Source organism: Leguminivora glycinivorella, chromosome Z (assembly GCF_023078275.1).
Source record: "Leguminivora glycinivorella isolate SPB_JAAS2020 chromosome Z, LegGlyc_1.1, whole genome shotgun sequence".
Classification (NCBI taxonomy): Eukaryota; Metazoa; Arthropoda; class Insecta; order Lepidoptera; family Tortricidae; genus Leguminivora; species Leguminivora glycinivorella.
The window spans coordinates 15,203,360-15,224,215 of NC_062998.1; the positions used below are offsets into that span (position 1 = coordinate 15,203,360).

At 37.1% G+C, this 20,856-nt stretch overlaps 1 protein-coding gene across 1 annotated transcript in view; it reads right to left on the reverse strand.

The window, feature by feature from the left end:
* Positions 1–9,020: 9,020 nt before the first annotated feature.
* LOC125241584 (asparagine-rich zinc finger protein AZF1) overlaps positions 9,021–20,856 on the reverse strand; it is an 86,196-nt gene continuing 74,360 nt past the window's right edge. Inside the window, 2 exon segments of the mRNA XM_048150131.1 lie at positions 9,021–11,969; positions 11,972–13,162. Coding sequence (XP_048006088.1) covers positions 11,008–11,969; positions 11,972–12,725 — 1,716 coding nt within the window. The 5' untranslated portion in view covers positions 12,726–13,162 and the 3' untranslated portion in view covers positions 9,021–11,007.

The window sequence follows — 20,856 nt, forward strand, 5'->3', positions numbered from 1 at the left end:
CATTTAGCTATCGCTGTATATAGCACGAATAACCGGTTGTTAAATAATATTGGCTATGATCTACCGCATTGCTGTGTTTCTCTCACGCATATTTTGATCTATGTTACGCTCGCCATACGTACTTATATTATTCTAAATGATCTGACATTAAACAATAAGTTAATTATCTCCTCTCGTTCCTCGTTAGAATCATTAGTACCTATCATTACCATTAATCTTCGGGACGTGAAATATAAAATCTGTGAAATATTGTAGTGCAGATTCTGTTGTATAAGTAACTATACCTGCTGGGTAACTGGGGTAACTTTAGTTTTAATTCAACGCTGCAAGCGTTAACCCTTAAATGCATGACCTTGACAAAGATTTATGCATTGAAGGGTTAATAGTTATTTGTTATACAAGGGGGCAAAGTTGTATTTTAACGCCAAGTGTGGAATTGAAAAACGAGCAAGTGAAAGGATTCTATAGTTGAACCACGAGCGAAGCGAGTGGTTCGAGAATAGAATCCTGAACTTGCGAGTTTTTTAACACACGAGAAGTAAAATACATTTGCACCCGAGTGTAACACAAAACTTTTCCCCTCACTAAAGCGAGGAAACTACAACGCAAAAAATGCGTTTATTACTGCTTCCAGTAGTTCCACAGGTGGTAAATCATCTTTATTACTAGATTCACCTACTTTTATCAATTTTAAAGCAGTTAATTTGACTTCCTTCAAGGTCAAATTACTTTACCCACTAGTGGATAAAATGCGTTTTTACCCGCTGGTATTAAAGGACAAAACTCGTGTTTCCGAGCTAGTGAGGAGAAAAGATCTTTATTCAATTATGCATCTGGATCAGGTTAGATGCTGTAAGTACATGTAAAAGTTCATAAAGTCATAATAATACCTAATGTACGCCGAGCGCCCACTATTTTAACCGACTTCAAAACAAGGAGGAGGTAAGAATTCTCATTTCCTCGGTCCTCGCCGTTATGGAACGTGAACGATTTTTCACATTTCTGCACCCAACCCACCCCCAGGACTCTAAGCATTTGTAAAATATATCGATTTGTACAAAATTACCTACTTAATAAAATAACAAAGTTCTGTGATGCCTCGCATTGCATACTAACATTTCATAAATATTTATATTATTTCATTAGGTTACAATGTTATAAAATTAACATGTTGCAATTACCCTACTACGCAGCAAGAGTGCTACAATACTATTAAATTTATATGTGTTAGTGATGTAATAGTCGCAAACTGTATGTTATAGGACTTTCGTTAGCTATAGATAGATATTTCAGGGGGGTTAAACATCGGCTTAACCTGGTGATATTCCCACTAAGCATCGGCTTAGTTTTTGAACTGATTGTGTGATTGAATTGTTTGAAGTATGTTTGTACAATTTCTCACCAGAGGGCCAATAAAGTCCCTAAAGCTTAGGAGTCCAGTATACGGTGCGAGTTAGACTCAAATGGCTGAAATGGCCCCTGTTGATGGCTCATACTTCAGGTTATGTTTGATACACACCACTGTGAGCTACTAGTACTAGAATTGCTTCATTTCCATAATGCTACGGACAAAAGGTCAACAAACTGTCCAGGGTGAATTTAGTCTAGAGGGTAATTTTAATTACCCACTTAATCGAAGTAATTTCAATTTTTTACATTTTTACATAAAGAGTCCATTGACCACATATGCCACGCTAGTTCAATGAACACTTATACGTTGCCAGTCAAATTGGCACCCTGTACCTTAGGTGATTTTCTTGGCTATCGTTGGTTGTCATTACTGATATGCCGACGGAAAGTTTCCAAAATTCTGAAATTTTCACATAGGAAAACTTCGAAAACTTTCCACACTTTGTATGGACAATTGTATGGATGGAAAATTTCCATTTCATAAATTTAAATTCCCTTTATTTTTCGTGAAAGTTTCGTGAATTTTTCAAGAAATTTAAGATTTTTTTGGAAAGTTTCCGCAACTTGCACATCACTAGTTGTCATATCTTTTAAGTATTCGTACTTAAAGAGTTATTCATAGGTACTATCATTCGCGTTCCTCGATGCTCTACCGTACCCGGTGAGTAGATCAGATATAATTCGTAGGAGTCCCATATCTCGAAACTCGAAAAACAAGGACAATACGAATGTTAAAGACAAGTGACCAGTGAGCAGTGACCTATGATAGAAATGTTACCAACTGCAGCATAGTTACGCACATAATTATTCTCTTTGTCTATGGAAACCTATTTTAAGTATGATAGTGAAAGGTCATGGTCACACGAATTATGTTGTTTGATCTCGTTCTCGCTCGCTACTATTCCTCAATTAATGATACGAAACAGCATTCTGTACCTAGTGGTGGGGACCACGACTATCAATAGCCTTACCCGGAAAAATTACGCGTAAGTACGGCGCCTTTAAACATTTAATAAGATCCATATTTACGACCTTTAAAACTATAACACCCTACACTTCTGGTGAAGTAAGTAGTATGACCTAGTCGTTACATGATCTGAAATCTTGCATAACACTCACCGGAGTGAATTTACTATTTAATGCTAGTAGATATACCACTAATACTCGTAGGTACATACTTTTTAAGTTTTTGTTATTTGAAGTGAAACGAAATGGCTAAGTCACTCTGCTTGACTAAGATGTGTGATTTTATGTAGGTATTAAATACTTCTAAAGTTAGGTACTATTGAGTTAAATGTTTTGATACCGGTGAGTACGCCTACGTTACTACTAATAAAAAGCTTACTATGTTTTATTTATTTATGTGATAGCCAGCAAACGAGCAGTCGAGCCGCCTGATGGGAAGATTGATCAAAAATCACCATAACTATTTTACATACACGATTGATTTAAGAATATAATGCACATATCGTTTTGATAAATGCTTAAACAGAGTGTATTTTTTATAATTGGCAATATTTTGGTGAGCTGGAATGGGAAGGGAAATATGATATTTTACGTTATAACGATTATATGATATAACGACAGGGTGTTATAAGTTTCACTGTCTGTCTGTCTAAGGCATCGCTTTCGAATGGATGAACCGATTTTGATTAGTTTTTTTCGTTTGAAAGAGCTGAATTAATCGAGAGTGTTCTTCTTAGCCATGTTTGATGAAATCGGTTTAAATAGGTACTATTTTATATCTATATATGTCTATCCTATTATGTATTGTCCTCATGTAAATTTTAGCTTTCTAGTACTAATGATGATTGAGCTAAATCGTAGACGGACAGACTGACTGACGGACAAACCAATATGCGGTATAAAGATTTTTACCTAACTAAGGAAGTTTAAAAACATAATATCCGGGTCTCTGTACCTTATTTTATGAGTTTATATATTTTAATATACTTTATATAAGTATACCAGAATAAGATACACTCATATAAAGTCGTGTGCTTAATTACGGCAGTCAAAAAAAGGCTATATTAAAACATAAACAAGATTTTTTTTCTTAGTATATTGGAAGATTATATAACAATTACACTCAAAACATTGAAATAAATAAACTTTGTGCTTTAATTTTATGAAATAAAATTAATTTAATGTTGATGCCACAGTCCAATATTTCGCACGTATTACTCAATCAGTATACATTTCGTATTCAGTTATGAGATTAAAATCTAAAAAATATATGTACCGTAATTATGTCACTATAATCTGTAATCTTTACTTAATGTATTTACATCAAATATATAAATATACTTAACCGTAAATAGTAATAGGACACAAAAACATTACGGACTGTGTTTCCGTTATTCCGTGATACTCCCGCAATTATGTACACCTCGTCAAAATGGTGTACATTATTCCGGGAGTGGGCATTTTAATAAAAGTATGTTTTAAATTAACTTGAAAAGATGATATAAATGTCTTTTAATAACTATAAGACAATTATGATACAAATTTAATATCAATAAACTTACCATCATCACAGCAAACCCTTACGAAGTTCCGCTGCCGCGTTAAGCTCACCGTCAAACACGCCCATAGAAACCACTGCGTGGTTGCGACTGACGCATTTGGAGGTACCTCATGGCTTCAAAAGATAAGATAAATGTCCGAAAATCGACTTTTTCGGTTCTATTTGATCTATAGTTAATTAAATACTGCATTAACTTAAGATTTTGCTGATAGTTTCCTTATTTTGCGACAAAAACCAAAGTATCCCGGAATAATGTACCACATTTTACTATCCCGGAATAGTGTACAGATACCTTATGATAACTTTTAAATATTGTTTATAGTTATAACCTGTATAGCTTTGGTAACACTATACCAAATGACTGTGATGGAAAATGATGTTCATATGTGGGTAAGATTATTATAACCGAAATCTCCGTAAACTTACAAGAAAATTACATATTCATTATAACGCTTGCTTAAATAAATACTGTAAATAATGATAAGAGGAAGGTAAGGTAAGCCTTTTAACTAAAATGTATGATGATTGACGGCCATTCGCCGGGAGAAAGTTCATGTACCTACACGCACAAGTCTCTTTCCCGCAAGCAAAAAATAATTTGTGCTCTTACGTTGTATTTACTTTTGGAATTTATGGAAGACTAGCTTTTGCCCGCGGCTTCGCTCGCGTTAGAAAGAGACAAAAGTAGCCTATGTCACTCGAATCTCCATCCCTTCAACTATCTCCACTTAAAAAATCACGTCAAGTCGTCGCTCCGTTTTGCCGTGAAGGACGGACAAACAAACAGACACACACACTTTCCATTGATAATATTAGTGTGGATATGGATTTCATAAACGACTCGATGTAACCAGGCGCAAAGCAAAATGAAGATAGCTTATCAAGAAACTGGTAAAAGGGTCAAAAGGGCCTCTACTCTACTCTACGTGTTGGCTTCGGCTCTGCGCACGCCTCCCAAAGGTCCGGAATACCCTATGGTTTCCGTGATGGGAAAGACATAAAAATAATGTCTAACATAAAATGGCCGAATTTAGATAAATAGTCTTAATAAACGAATGTTAAAAATATACACTGTCTACAGCAGAAAAGCAGTAAGTATTGATCTGACCTTTTGTTACACTAGGTAATAGGTAGTGTAGGTATTTTGTTATTAAAGACTGGTCTAGTAGCTACATTTATGTATATTGTAGGAGTATAAGGTTCAATGAAGAACAATGAGTGAAAATCAGGTACGTAAATCCATCGAAACTGTTTGCGGTGCGATAAGATCACCCTATCCACAATAGAGCTAATTACCACCTATAGCTCGCAGGCGGAACCGAAAACAATGCTTTACGGATGACCCGCATCGCATACTAGTAGCTAGTAGTATCTGCTTCTTATACATACATCATAGATTACCTCTACCCGGTAAGGTCAATCCGGATATTTGTAAGGGGAGTATCCTTGTCTAAACATCAAAAGAGCTGTCAAGGTTAGTTATATATACATACATTATAATGAAATAATCACTGTTACTCCTGATTTTATGATATAGATTAGGTCAGGTGGGGTAAGACTAACATAAGTAGGTATTTTATTTTGATTTCCTACAAATGCTAGTCTTGTTACAGTGTTTTTTCCCTCGTACCTTAGATACTTTCTATTGTAGATGTTTGTAGTAGGACTGATTATATCAAGCAAAAAAAGTTGGTTCACAGTAATATCTTTTTCCTCTTATCTTTGCTGATTGGTGTCTCGTCAAGGGGATTTATTAGGACGTCGCAGACAATGGACGTCTTGTTAAGGAAAGGTTCATATTGAAAAAGCTTAGTTTTAACCAATATATCGTCACAGGAATGTTAGCAAGGAACGAATGTCTACTCCTACTAATCTTAGGTATTTTGTAGCTGGCCTTCTCTCAAAATGTTGGTTCCGCAGAATAAATACTGCCCTTTGTTTTGCATCATCACGTTGGTATCATCAGCATGCTAAGTGCGTTTTCACATTATCCGATCCGATATCGGAAGGATTTCAAAGGCAAAAATCAAAGATGGCGGCTTAAATGTTTGGGATATCGGTCCTACATCCGATATCGGATCGGATAATGTGAATACGCACTAAGTCGTCTACTACATGATATCATATGATATTGAAGGAAAGAGAAGCCTTACTAAGTTGCCCAATCTTCGGGACGCAAGGTTCACCTACTTACCGTTAAGTCGGTCACTTGTTTTTTTTTGGATATTTATGTGCAAGTACATAATAAATCGACGAAGAGCCCAAAGTTGAGTACTTTACTACTAGACACAGCGTCGCGGACTCTCGGGCATAGGGTAGCGGAATGAAAACAATGTGCAAATATTTTAAAAACATTTTATTAGAAAACTAACGTAGGAAAGTAAAAAATTATGAAATCCAATACGAATCTGTAAATCTTGTAAAAATATGGTAAGTAGGTACAATGATATGACCTTTGTTGTGTAATAGTCGTAACGCAAATGGAACGTTGGCGACAGCTTAGAGCTTGGAAGACTTCAGTGAATCGAGTCGGACTCGACACCTCTGACATGTTATCACTGATTCTAAAGATTATACAAAATAAGCATAAATCACAGCTCGGGGTTAATCAAAATACAAATACGATTTTGTGTTTCATGTGTCATCTTAATAATAAATTGTAAATAAATAATCAAGGTAGAGTAGTTTCCAGGACGGGTTCTGTTTAAGGGTGAAGTGGACAAGGATTCCCTCGCCGGCGGGTCGCGGTTGGCCAGACACCAGGTTTCCAAATAAATTATCCTTTCGTAACATTATATTTACAGTACGCCGGTCTGTACCGTTATCCGTATGCTTACTATATCTATTACTATTTTCATCCACATCGCCCCTAAAACTACGCTCATATTTATACGTAAACATTAAAATACTCATGCACGATTTACTTATACATAAACATCCTATAAATTATAATGACTTAATTAATTATTAATAGAATCTAAAATTCAACTCAGGAACAAATGCAATAAAATAAATCATATCATCAAACTCTCCTTTTCGAAATAAGTCTCAAAACGAACATAGTTTAATATATTACCGGAATATATTAACAACCATTTATGCACTCGCATAATTTAATAAGGTAGCAATAGCTTCTTAAAATATATTGGTAAATCTCTCAATGTGTCTAACCACTTACCTAATCATCTATAAATTCGCTAACTTTCAAATACCATCTAATGAGATACAAAGTGGTAGGTAGAGTAATTTTTAAGACGCAATTAGGTTTTACTTTTATATTTTCTTTTAAATATATACAAAAAATGAGTATTCTCAAAGGCATCCCTAGAGGCTTCATAAAACTACGAGAAAAAAAATCATATTTTAAGTAGAAAACCATCTAAAAGAAGCATAAATTAACTAGATTTTTTAAATTGTAGACAGACTCATTCGTTTATACAGGAGCATTTACAGGCAGTGTTTGATCATTTAATAATACTCAAAACGTTACGTCATACATAATATGAAGGTACATAGATAGGTACATATTACTCTTTATTGGCAAGATGAATCTGAGTAAAATAACTTGCATGCAGATTGGTTCCTGAAATGTTAGCATCTTCAACACGGACTATAATCAGTATTTTATTGTACCTACATATACATATCCAATATAAATGACTTCAGGAGGTCCAGATGGGACACGCCTATCTTATGGGCCACGTAAACTTAAGAGGGAGGCGAGGCTCTCAATACATTTACTTCCTTTGTTATCTATCTATTTATTATATATAACTTAACACAACAATGTAATGTTAACTCTTCTAATTAAAAACAAAAATAAAAAATAAAACATATTCGTTGTACTTAAAAACAGAAATTAAAAATAAAATATACTCGTTGTAGTTAAAACAAAAATTAAAATTAAAAAAAAATCCGAAAACAATAATAGTCATATATCCTTTTAGTGTGAAAAAAAAATCGTACAGGGCAGACTTGGCCCTATTGGGATTATTCCTTGCTGCCTTGGGTTTAACTGCTTTCTAATTTTCTGAATTTAAAACTTAACCTTTTAAAATAATAAATATTGAGTACATGTCAATGGATTATGTTATTGTTAAAGAAATATTTAGTGAATTGACATTATGCGATCTGTAGTCATAAATAATTGAAGCCCGCGTGTGTTGGCCATGACTAGCCCAAGCAATGCTGAGTCATTCATCATTTTATTAAAAAAAACCGGCCAAGTGCGAGTCGGACGCCGAGGGTTCCGTATCCGTACAAACTTACAAAAGTTAAAATAATCTCATGTATCTCATATATTATGTATAATTTTAAAGATTTGACTATAATTACCAATAGATACAGCGCCATCTCTCGGTGATTTCGCTAACTAATTTGCGCGACCTGTTTAGTCATGTTAGTTTTTCAGGGATAATTCTTTATAATGTCAACCGATTTGGACAGTTTTTATATAATACCGTATAATTTGAAGTTCAATATAACCCGCAAGGGTGGTTAAATTGAAAGTTAAAATCTGAAAAGTTTTTTGTGAATTAAAAAAGTTTCCAAATTACAGACACGATTTTATTTCTCCTGTAATATTTAGCACAAAAGCAATATTTCGTAAAAATGTCATAGTTTTTCGTTGGTAAACTTTGGAGATAAGGGGGGAGGGGTTAACGGTATTTTTTTTTACATTTTCCTTCATAATTCTTTTTTTGTCCAAAACAAAAAAATTATAAAAAATAGTTTTGATATCTACAATTTGAGCTCTTTCTAAAGATACCCCACTTGACCTAGTAACTTGACATTTACAGTTTGCTCCCCTTCCATTTGGGGCATTTTCTATAATTAATATTAATATATTTTTTTAAATAATACTATATGCTTGTAAAGGTTTAAAATGTTTATAACTGTTCCAAATTTCAAATCGATAGCATAAGTAGTTCGAGATATCGTCACTACTTTTAAAAAATCTCGTATCTCACACTGCTCCTCAAAGACAAAACGTAGTAAGTATATATGCATTCCATACATACTTAATACATTTTTCTCTTCATTTACAGAAGAAGATACAAGTTTTTTAAAAAGTAGTGACGATATTTAGAAATGTGACAGACATACAGGCAGACGGACAGGGCGTCGCCATAAGGGTTCCTTTTGTGCCTTTTTGGTACGGAACCCTAAAAAAGAGCCATTTCCTGTTGTGGTTACTGTACAAAAAACTATTTGCGCTTTCCCAAAAACGCTGACTAATCTATTAACGAATATAAAATCCATCTGTGATTTTAGATAAGTATATTATTTTAAAACGGATTTGTTATAAAAGTAGCTTTAGAAAGCTCTATTAGATCTAAATTTGTAAAACAGTGAAAGTGTAATTATGAGCTGCAATTGCTCTACACTATTCAATATTAAATAATACGAATAATCGTGTTTTATTTTTTTTAACATCGGACTAGTTTAAATAAAAAAAAATAGATTCATGAACTAATAATCTAATACTAACGTCTATTTCTACTGTCCAATGTCCATACAGCGAAGCGGTCCGAACTTACAAATGAATACCTACTAATTTGATCTAATTCTTATTTCACTCACTTGCAACACGTTTGTACTTTTAGTCTGAGAGGGATGTCTGAGAGACTTATAGAGTTTGACTACCGCTCCTGGTGAGATCTTTGTAAAACACTATAAGAGTTATACAACATTATATTTACTAGAGATAAACATTGCCTGTGGAATGCAATGAAACAATATAAACCTTAACAAAGAAAGGAAGGCCAATTTATTACACGAGAAAGGGAGCACAATTTTAAAGACCGACATTGAAATACCGCTTGTTGTTCAAATTTATAGCAATCTGGGAGTAATCAGGCCTCTCCCAGTAAGAGGTGAAAGATGTAATTGGGAATGAGAGCCCGCTCGAGTGGCGTCCGACAGCGACGCTCAAATAACCGGCCGGCAGCGGCAATGTTCGCCATTAGGGCGTCCTCCTAACATATGGCATAAACTGCTTATTTATTATGTTTTATTAAACGCATTGAGATAGTAGACCACGTAAGCATGCTGGATGTATGACTACAAATCTAAATGAGATTTTAATTTCACATGCAAAATCATGAGATAAATTGCTGGACTATTATGTACAATTTAGAGGTTGGGTTGGATTGATCGTAATGTTTAATTTTCGTTTTGAGTTTCTAATGAACAAACCCAATCCAATCACAACGATAAAGCAATGGCACGGCGTTAGTTTAAATTTCAAGCTAATGCCATTGCTATAACCTTATCGGGATTTATTTGGCCTTGAATTGTGGAAATAATTAACTAATTCTCATACTATTGAATTATTTTCGCCATTTGAATGTGTTTTTGTTTTGTTTCAATGTGTATCTCTTCAAAAATATGTACTACCGCCCACTAAACTGAAAGGACAGCGATGAGATTGAGATACGATAGTAGAGCAGTGAAAGATGGTACTCAGCTATTTTGCTCTGTTTTTTTTTAGAAAGTTTAGTTGGTCTCACGATGAGAGAGAAATTACCGCGCGGCTCGGCGCCGTGCAGTCATCCCAGTGCGCTCGTCAGATGCTTTTTTCCTCATACCTATTACACCAGGGGGAGGGTCTATCAAAAACTAAGCGAAGCGGGGCCCTGAATCAAGAACCAAACTGTGTGCAAACATTACAAACATACGTACGTATGACTTTAACGTTACATTAAAATAAATGTAGCTATATGACTAATAAATACGGAATGTACTTAGATTTTATGATAATCTCATAATTAAACTTAATAGTACCTGTCCTTAGCTAAAGCTAGACGTGTGTTCGGTAACGGACGGAAATACATACAAATTAACAAAAATGAAGGCTGCGGACATCCTTCATATTTCTTCAATATTTTATAACTGCCATTCTTTGAGATAATTACTACTTTACTTTAGCACCTTACCAAATTCATCTGTGATGTTTCAGCCTTTAGGTATTTGCTTAAAAATACTATTGTTATCACTGTGACAAAGTTCTATTGACTATTAACGTAAAAGATCGATGTACGATTAGTGTAGCAATAATATGAGGGCGGTTACCGCTGCTTGGCGGGCTTCGGCTGGCCGTTCGCCGCCGCACTCTTCTGCGCGATGTGTGTCTGGTAGTGCTTCGCGAGGTGCGCCTTCTGCCGGAAGCTCTTGCCGCACAGCGAGCACGAGAACGGCTTCTCGCCCGTGTGCGTGCGCACGTGCACGTTCACTGAGTACTTGTCCTTGAAGCCCTTGGAGCAGATGGAGCAGTAGTGCAACGAGCGCTCTTTGCGCACACCGTTCGAAGTTGACGTGGCGGGCTGGATGGCCGTACCTGTTTGCGGCTGTGCCGCGGGCGGCGAGCTCTTGTTTGTGATCCGCTTATACTTCTTGCTGACTGTCTTGGTACTAGTGACCGCGGGTGAAGCCGTTACTAATTGCATGTGCGGCAGCTGCACTTCTCCCGCGGGAATCATAGTCACAATGTCGCCGTTGACGTGGTGAATGTTGTAGACGCCACGCGCCGGTTCCAGCGGCTCTACCGTGCAGAACGGCTGCACGGACTCGCCTAGCTCCGTCGCTATCCTCTTTAGTTTTTCGTAGTCTTCTGGGTAGTTGGCGTCCAGTTGCGACAGTATAATGTCGTCTACACTTTGCGTCGACGTCGGGTTGTCACCGTTCGTGATAACTGTCGTATTAGGATCTTCTAGTAGAATGGAAATATTCACATTCCCTGTTGGTGTGTGGATCAACAGCTCGGTGTCGCCCTCTTTGCTGTCGTGGTACATAGAAGGCACGTCAGATTTATTATTGTTATTAATTATAACTCTTTTCAATTCTGTTGTTGCGTCCAGTTTCTTTTGTACCGTACTATACCTAATGAAAGCTTTTCCCTGTAATGCACTTCTTAATAGAGATTCATTTGTGTCAGTGTTTTGATCGGTTAGTTTCCAATCATTGTTATTATTGTTAAATTCAACAGAACTTTCTAATAGTGGTGTGCCAATTACAGAACTACGAGAGTCGTCCCTTTATCGTTAGACTGAAAATCGTTGTCTTCATAACTAAAGGGTTCCACTTTAACTAGATCACTTGAGCTTAAATCTGGGTTCTGACTTTCAGTTTCACTTTCTTCGTAGCTATAGCTTTCAACTTTCGGAAGTACATTCGAACTCAAGGAATCTTGATTGAAGTCATTTGGGAATCCGTTCATATTTAGTATGGATTCAAGATCTAAAGAGGAGTTATTATCTATATCGGTAGGGCTGGACATAGAAACGTCTTCTTCCTTGGTCCAATATCTGTTGGTACTCGATTCATGTATATCTTGATTGAGTACTGTTAGTGTGTATATTTGTCCATCAGTATTGTTACTGATAAGTTTATTAGAAATAGCGGTGTCAGTACATGGGTGCGCGCTGTTTATTTCGCTGTCCTGGTTCCAGTAGTATTTATTGAGATCTTCTAGCATCGCGGTCTCCAGGCGGTCCCGGTCGCGATCCACATTCCAGATGGAGTCGAAGCTCTGCAGCGCGGTGGAGGCGGCGGGCATCGCGGCGGCGGCGGCGGGCGCCGGCGACGGCGCGCTCGTCACCGCCAGCAGGCTGTTGTTGTTCTGCTCCTTGGGCTCCTCCGACAGTAACGGGTTAGAGCGCGAGTCGGGTGATTCCATAAACACGTTCACCGAACGCATCTGTTGTTTATACTGAGCGTCTGTAACCTCGTTCGATGTCACGAAGTCAAAAAAATCTGATTTTGACAATTCCGGGGCAGTGGCCGTCATGACTACCGATTCGATTACTGTAACCGAGGGCGACGACTCGGCAGTCGTCTGGTCACAGGTTTGTTGCATGTATAACACCTTGATTGTTCGGTTTGTCTTTGTACTACAATAAATAAATCTACTTTTAAATATGTACGTGAATTCTAAGCAGGTATGACTTGTACTTTATTGGCAGTCGCTAGTGCGTCGGTAACTGAAAGTGCAATGTGCGGTTCGAGAGCGGCACGCGGCTACTCGAGCTTGTCCAACTTGCTCAACGTAATGGGTGGACCAATGGAGTGTGCGAACTTGATCCGTACATTCCTTTTTCCCATTATTTACTCCAGCCTAAGCCTTGCCTAGCAACGACTCAGTTCACACGGCTCTCGGTGGCGGCAGTGAAGAGTTCGGTAGAGTTTGCCATCATTCCAGTATTTCGTACGAAGGGGTGGTTTAATCTGAAAAGAAAGAATTTATATTTAAACAATCGCTTGCAAAATATTATATTATCTTAATATACTACGTATATGCATCGCAAATTATAAATCCCTTAAAATTATAAACCATTGCCTGGCAGTTGTAGAGATGACGTTACTACCGTATAACAAAGCTTATTATAACGGATGCATCGTTGATAGGATAGTTTATCAGTCGATATGAACGTTGAATGATTTTAAGTTATTGGTTCACGTTTCTAGATGCTGTAGCCAAGCTGGGCGAGCCAGTCACGCCGCCGGTGTGCCGGTGTTTGTGCACTGTTAGACGATTACTAACAATGAGTCGGGGTTCGCTCGAGCTTAGAGGCATATAGTAAAATAGCTTAGAGTGCGCACTCCATTCATCAGATGTAGCATGTTAAATTATAAAACGTAATCTTAATAATTTTTTTATTAACAATACAACGAATCTTTTATTAGAGTTATTTTGCTTGTACAACGAAATAAAATGAAATATAAAATATTGACAACTACAATAACAAGCACGTAGTCCGGAACGTTAAATTAACAACAGTGGCAATAGTCGATTTATTGTTAAAAGATGAAAATCACTTATTCTCGCTAAGGCCGTTTCTTCGGAATCCTTCTTCAGTACAGGATCCCAGCTCCGTCCTCACATTCGAAGGCCCTTATAAGTCTCCGGGTGCCTCTCACACTTATTGAGACTGCTCGATTAAGGAAAATTTAGACCTTTACCTTCAACCAAAACATTATTTGCGAGTATGGTTTTCCCCATTTCGTATTTAATTTTGATGCTGTTCTTTTCAGGAAACTGCTATATTCAGTCCCAATGGCCCCATCACATGAGATGATTAATGGTGTAAACGAAGCTCTTAGATCTTCTGTAGCTCGGTCGTATATCCATACTAATATTATAAATGGGAAAGTGTGTGTGTCTGTTTGTTTGTCCGTCTTTCATGGCAAAACGGAGAGATGAATTGACGTGATTTTTTAAGTGGAGATAGTTGAAGTGATAGAGAGTGACATAGGCTACTTTTTGTCTCTTTCTAACGCGAGAGAAGCCGCGGGCAAAAGCTAGTTATCTTAATAAAAATGAAAAATATATTGAGCCCATATATATCCCACTGCTAGACACAGTCTCATGCATGAGAGGGCTTAGCCTAATTCGGATTGGGGACTTCACATACACCTTTAAATTCCTTCGCATTCCATCCATTCTTCAGATGTATGCAGGTTTCCTCACGATGTTTTCCTTCACCGAAAAGCGTAGTCAGTTCACGTCAATTCGTCGCTCCAATTTGCGTTGAAAGACGGACGAACAAACAGACACACACGCTTTCCCATTTATAATATTATATGTATATACATAAGTATATAATAGTATGGATTGTTAACACAATTTCATCTATGAACCTATAGTGAACACTCTAAGCTAACTTAACTATCTCTGACTCGGGTACCAAATGAACATCAGCTGCAATAATTGCATGAAACAACCTAAAACTTATTTAATTGGCAGCATTTTAAGCCATGGTACGTAGCGCTTAGAGACATTACATTACAAATAGTTTATCTTTAATTACTTAATCTCAATGTTACATGCCTAAAAGTACCCAGGATTTGAAATTGTATATGTGATCTAGATTTAGTCTGTCTTTTAGTTACAGGTATACCTAGTTAAAATAAGTATCTGCAATGATGGACTGCTATAATTTTACTGTTAAAGTGAACAGTAGAAGATGTAAAGTGAGAAAGGCTGTCAAACGACACGGCACGAACCGGAGCCGTCCCGCGGACCGAAACAGCGCGGTGTCAGCTTGCGACAGCTGATATGTGACGTGCTGCTATTTAACCAAATATTATTAACGCACAGAATATATTCCGACATTTGAGACATTTAGGATCATATTATGTTCAACTTTATTTCGAAACAAATGTTTTCTATCATTTTCCGTTTCAATATCAACGGATCGTTTTTTGGCCTACGTGGGCATCACCTCATAGACGTTACTCAGTGTACAGTGGTCTTGTACAAATGGAATTACTCCTTGATTGTTTCAATTTATTAACATTTCTCAAATAAAGGCTATGTCTAAAATAATGTTTGAGTACCTAATTTTCAAATTACGTTCTGAACTCCTATGTCTTTTGAGAATTACACAAGATAAAACACTAAAACGGTTTTGGAGTTTTTTTCTTCTTGTAATTTTACAAGAGATTCTCGTGAGCTACAAGTACTTATAGTTAGTGAGGTACCCATTGCAAGTATTGCAACGCACGACGCTCCAGTGCCAAGAAGGGTATTTCGAATTAGCACAACAACATGGCGCATGTCAAATTAAGCGTACGTCTAATTGCAGGTAAAATTGTAGCCAATGGAGCCGCGGCGAATGATAGTAATGAAGCCTGTAAAACGAATCTTTAATTGACGGCAGTAACGTTAAATACCTACGCGGCCATCATACATCCGGTCCAACCAAGTAAACAAGTCCCTACACTCGTCACTAAAAAGGTCTGCAGTTGCAGTTTCTAAATGTAGATATTTAACGACTTCACGTTTATTGATATATTTCCGTCATCTTAACAGCTTCTTTATACATTTGATTGCGTAGATATCAATGATTTTATTAAGATTATAACAAATTCATACACAATTAGAATAATATTGTCTTTGGTTACCACGATAGGTGATTACTCATGAAATAAAACAAACATCTATTTCATTTTTTATTTATATTTTTTGTCTATTTGTTTATTTCATGATACAATTAGAATGTTCGTTTAAGTCGTTGACATAATATGTATGTATGTAACTATGTATACTCTGTTATACTTACATATAACCTAATTTATCATTATCATAGAAGACAAAGGACATAAATAATATACAAGTATGTATATCAATAATGGGCTCATATTCGTATGGACTATAAAATTGCTATACCTAAAGCGAAATAGTTCGCCCGTAACACTTGTGAGTTTATTCGCTAAGGTTGTGTTAGTTTAATAAATTAATTCTAAGGTGGCTTCCCCTTAATCGATTTCTTATTAATACCGGATATGTTAATAATACTATTTAATACCGGCGAGCGTGATAAATGTAACTTAGGATATTAGATTACAGGCAGCCAACAGAAATGTGAAACTACTCGAACCTATATCCAATTTTGTAAAGAGCTCAGCGCGTTGATGTCTAATTCATAATCATTAACTGTAAAGCATAAGCAGGTTTGAGAAAGTTAAAATAAGAAAAAAGATAATTATATTGTACTAATTCAATATTACGTTACCAGTTTTGCACATTTAATTCAGGTGTCAAAAGGGCTTTTAGGTGTTGGCTTCGGCGACGCGCACGCTTCCCAAAACTGATTGAAATAATGCGGTATGGAAACACGACAAATAACGTTGTATGGAAAGCGGATCAATCGACAGCCGATAGGTACCTAATGTACTGAACGTGTTGTGTACATATTGATTCCACAACAAGGCCGACCAAGTGGTTTTTCTAGGAATTCCGAGTAGTAACAGCGCCTACTAACTAAACTTATAAATGCCGAATCAAATGAAATTTGTAGTTTGTAATAGATAATGGCAATAAATTATGAACGCTCACGATTTAGCACTCTGTGCAGTAGATTATAATATAAATCGGATTAAAGCGCTCCTTCATCGCGGGAATCTCGCTGCTCAGGAAACTAATATGGAATAGGTACCTTGCTCCATAAATAACTGGCCCTATAGCCTGTACAGTACTAACATTGACACTTGTAGCGGATCGTAGATTATAATATTTTCTTTTTTAACCCCCGACACAAAAACGACGGGGTGTTATAAGTTTGACAGGTCATATTAAGTGTTTGTATATTTGTCTGTGTGTGTGTCTGTCTGCGGCATCATAGCTTCCGAACGGATGAACCGATTTAGCTTTAGTTTTTGTTGTTTGAAAGCTGAATGAGTCGGGAGTGTTCATAGCCATGTTTAATGAAAATCGATCCACTATGTCGGGGTTTTTTTCAAATTTTTAATTTTGTTGTTATCTATATACAAGTCGCAGATTTATTCAAGTTGCATAGCAGTTCGATCTTCAATTTTACCAGTTTATTATTATTGGAAATATACCATCAAATAAAGTGTCAAAATCAGACCTACAATGATCACGCCAACTTGCAAGTAACATAATCAAATTACATCATAAAGCTTGCACTAAACCGTTGAATTTGAGTACTACACCTACGTTGCAACAGTAATAGAGTTGTAAATACACATACACTGGTTATAGATAATTGCTGTACTTTAATAATAAACCTTGAATTTATTTAAATTATCACCCAATAACGAAATGAAATGCGTAATCTGAGCGTTTATGGCTCAAAATTTCCCCACTCGTGCATAAAATTCAAGTTGTAAAAATATTTTTCAGTTGAATGAACGGATCAGCAAACTTTCGGTCGGTTTCGAGCAGTAGAACTTGTTTCGCTGATCTAGGTCAAATGATTCAACGCGTGGCTTGCATGTCTCCAGTACTCAGTCCTTAGGGATGATTTAATGTTGAGCGATTATAAGTGCAATTCAAAGAGTAAGGTACAGCGGGGCAAAGCTCGACTGGGGGGCAATTGTAACTAATACATTTCTTCCATTATTACACTATGATGTTGAGTTCTGCATGTACACGCCTACCATATATAACCGGTGGACACTCTATTTAATGATCAACATTGTAAAACATGAGATTTGCCCCGCTGTACCTTATCCAATATTATATTTATTTTGCACCTTATTCAAAAATTAACATTTATTTGAATCAAAGTGCTTGCTTTTGTGTAAATACTTACATGTGTATGTACTACTTAAATAGTATTATTTTATCATTATCAGGTAGCCCATAGTCATTTAATGCTTTTATTTCAAACTAGATTTAGCCTAGAACTACGTCTTCTTGTTTATAGGTTTGTTTTCGCTCTATTATATGCGTTGCCAGTCGAAGCAACTAAACAAGGAACTATATACGTGCATTTTTAGATTATCCGATCCGATATCGGCTGTTTCCCTGGGCTGGGGGCCGATTTTTGAATCTCGGCCATTCGATTCTCTCAATAATATCTCCACTACTAGCGATTTAAATTCTTCTAACAGAATCTAAAACAAGTGGTCCTTTTTCAAAAATAGCATTACGTCGTTTTCCACAGACTTTCGAACGGCGAATTCGTGTGTTCGAAATTCAAAAATCGATCCCCTGCAGCAGAATGTTGAGAGCGTGCGCAGACAGAGAGCGGTCTGCGTTCTGTCAGAGTTCCGCGTTCTGGTGACAGTTGACCGCTCAAGAGTCCCAACGCACACAGGCGGCGTTCAAACTCTCGCGTTCTAGTTCGCTTGTGTCTTTGCACATGCAACATGTTACTGAAAAGTTCGTTTTCCTATGAAGAATTTTTGCTCAAAAATTCCTCCTTTTAAATTCTCCTTACAGATGAACAGCGATTCCATATTTTTATTCGTTGATTCCATATTTAGTTTCAATAATTGAGAAAAATAAAGGCTAGCTGTATTTCTGGGATATTGTAATTATTTATTAAGGATAAAATAAACAACAGCATTTCGTCGTGTACTATCCGTAGATTCAACCTTCAGAAATCCTTTTTTTTCCTAACCAATTCATTATTTTTCCTGTGTTTGCAACCTCAGACATCCCCGCGTTCCGGCGTTCTCTGTCTCGGCGGGAAAAGAACGCTAGAACGCGGCGTTCCGCTTTGACCGCCGCGGGCAGACTGCCCACTGTGTGCGTTGCTGCTACAGACTCGGTACATTCTAAAGAACGCAGAACTCTGAACGCGGAACGCAGAACTCCAGACCGCTCTCTGTCTGCGCACGCTCTAAAGTTAAATTCAATGGATGGTGCGCCTAAGCGGGTAGGTAGGTACTAGGTAGCAATGCATGTGGGTTAACGAGGCGTTGCGAAAGAATGGTGCGCGAGACCTACGAGCAGCCGCCAACTGGATCACGACGCAGCACCGGTGCGGCAGCGTGCAGCGTGCGGTGCGCCGCACCACCAGGCGGAAACGTTATTAAACGCGACGCGACTACACGTGTCCTAGACCCCACTCGTTACGTACAATATCGATTTAATGAAATACTTGCGATTTCATTTCGTCTTAATAAGGCTTTGGTTTGGATTAGAACCCGCTGTTTGCATCTTGTGGTACTCCCGTAAAAATACCAGAATGTCACACAGAAAAAGGGTGGGAGTGCAATTAGGTATATTCAACTCGCAGCGGTACTTACCTATCACCTGTTTTTCATATTTACTTTGCAAGGCCAGCGGTGCCAGCACAGAAGGCAGGAATCAGTATGGACGACCGTTGTGAGTTTTTAAATATTGTAATTATTTTTAATAATCCATCTGGACAAATATCATGAAATGAAATAGATCAGATATTGTTCGTTATCTTTAATTAACATGAAATAAACGGCCTCGATATCGCCTTAACAATGCCCGGCTTTATCTTAGAGAGCCATCGAACGAAGCCTACAAATTGCCTTGTAGGTATATATTTGCGGCAAAAATAAGCGAACAATTAACGCTAAAGTCTCGATGGCGACGATAGTGTCGCGGGCCGACCCTGCGCTTACGTTGGGGGAGAGAGGGGGGCTGCACGTAGCCGCGCTGGCTGGATTTCGATCCGCGTAGCGATAACCGGCCAACGACAATGCGACGGCTTTAATTGGCGGTCTTACATATAAAGACTGTATCGTTAAATATGGGTACAACTTTGAGTAGCCGTATTTATTTGCTATTATATTTTTTTCTTATAAGAAGACATGAGCTTAATAAGGCACATAATAAGGTACGCATTTTGTCCTAGAAACTCGACGTAAAGCATGTGGTTTAGACAGCATTGACTTAATCCTCCCGAGTACCAATTACGATTTCGGACAAATGCTACTAGAAAATTCACAAAGTGCGTACAAGACGACACAATTGCGAAAAAAAATTGTACAGTGCGAACCTCAACGACACATGATCAACAAAGCAGAATATCTAGACATAGTCTAGCCACTGTTATTTAAAAAAAATAAAGTTCATGATCCGTGTATGGCGGCCATTTAGAGAATGTGGCATGGTGCTTACGGTAACTCCGACTTTGATGTCGAATTTAACTATCATACACTGTTTATATCGATCTGGTTTAGGCACTGTTCAAACACCATGAATGTCTATTAGACATTGGCCTATGCCTAATTTTTTTTATCTATTTCTCTCATCCTGCTTGTATCAAAAATTTACGGCAAACCGGAACGTTGCTCAAAAATGCGTTTTTTTAAATTATATAAATTCACCGCATTTATTCTGCAAGTACCCAATTGAACAACCATGAAGAGGACTCTTAAAAAATATATTTTGGCAGCATATTAACCTTTGTTTGTCGATATCGTACAAAAAGTCTTTGAGATATTCTCAAATTAAGCCAGATTAGGGGTTGTCCGAAATGTATTTGCTAGACCTTAATGAAAGTACCATAAAGTCCCTAAAATAAAAAAAATATCAGACCTTCTTATATCAAATAGTACTTACCAATACCTTCAGATCATACTCTCGGACCATAATAATACAAAATTATGCACATGTCAACATTTAGACGAGGTTTGTTGTGTCCCTATAATTAACGATACAGTCCTTACTTGACTATTGAATCGAAAAT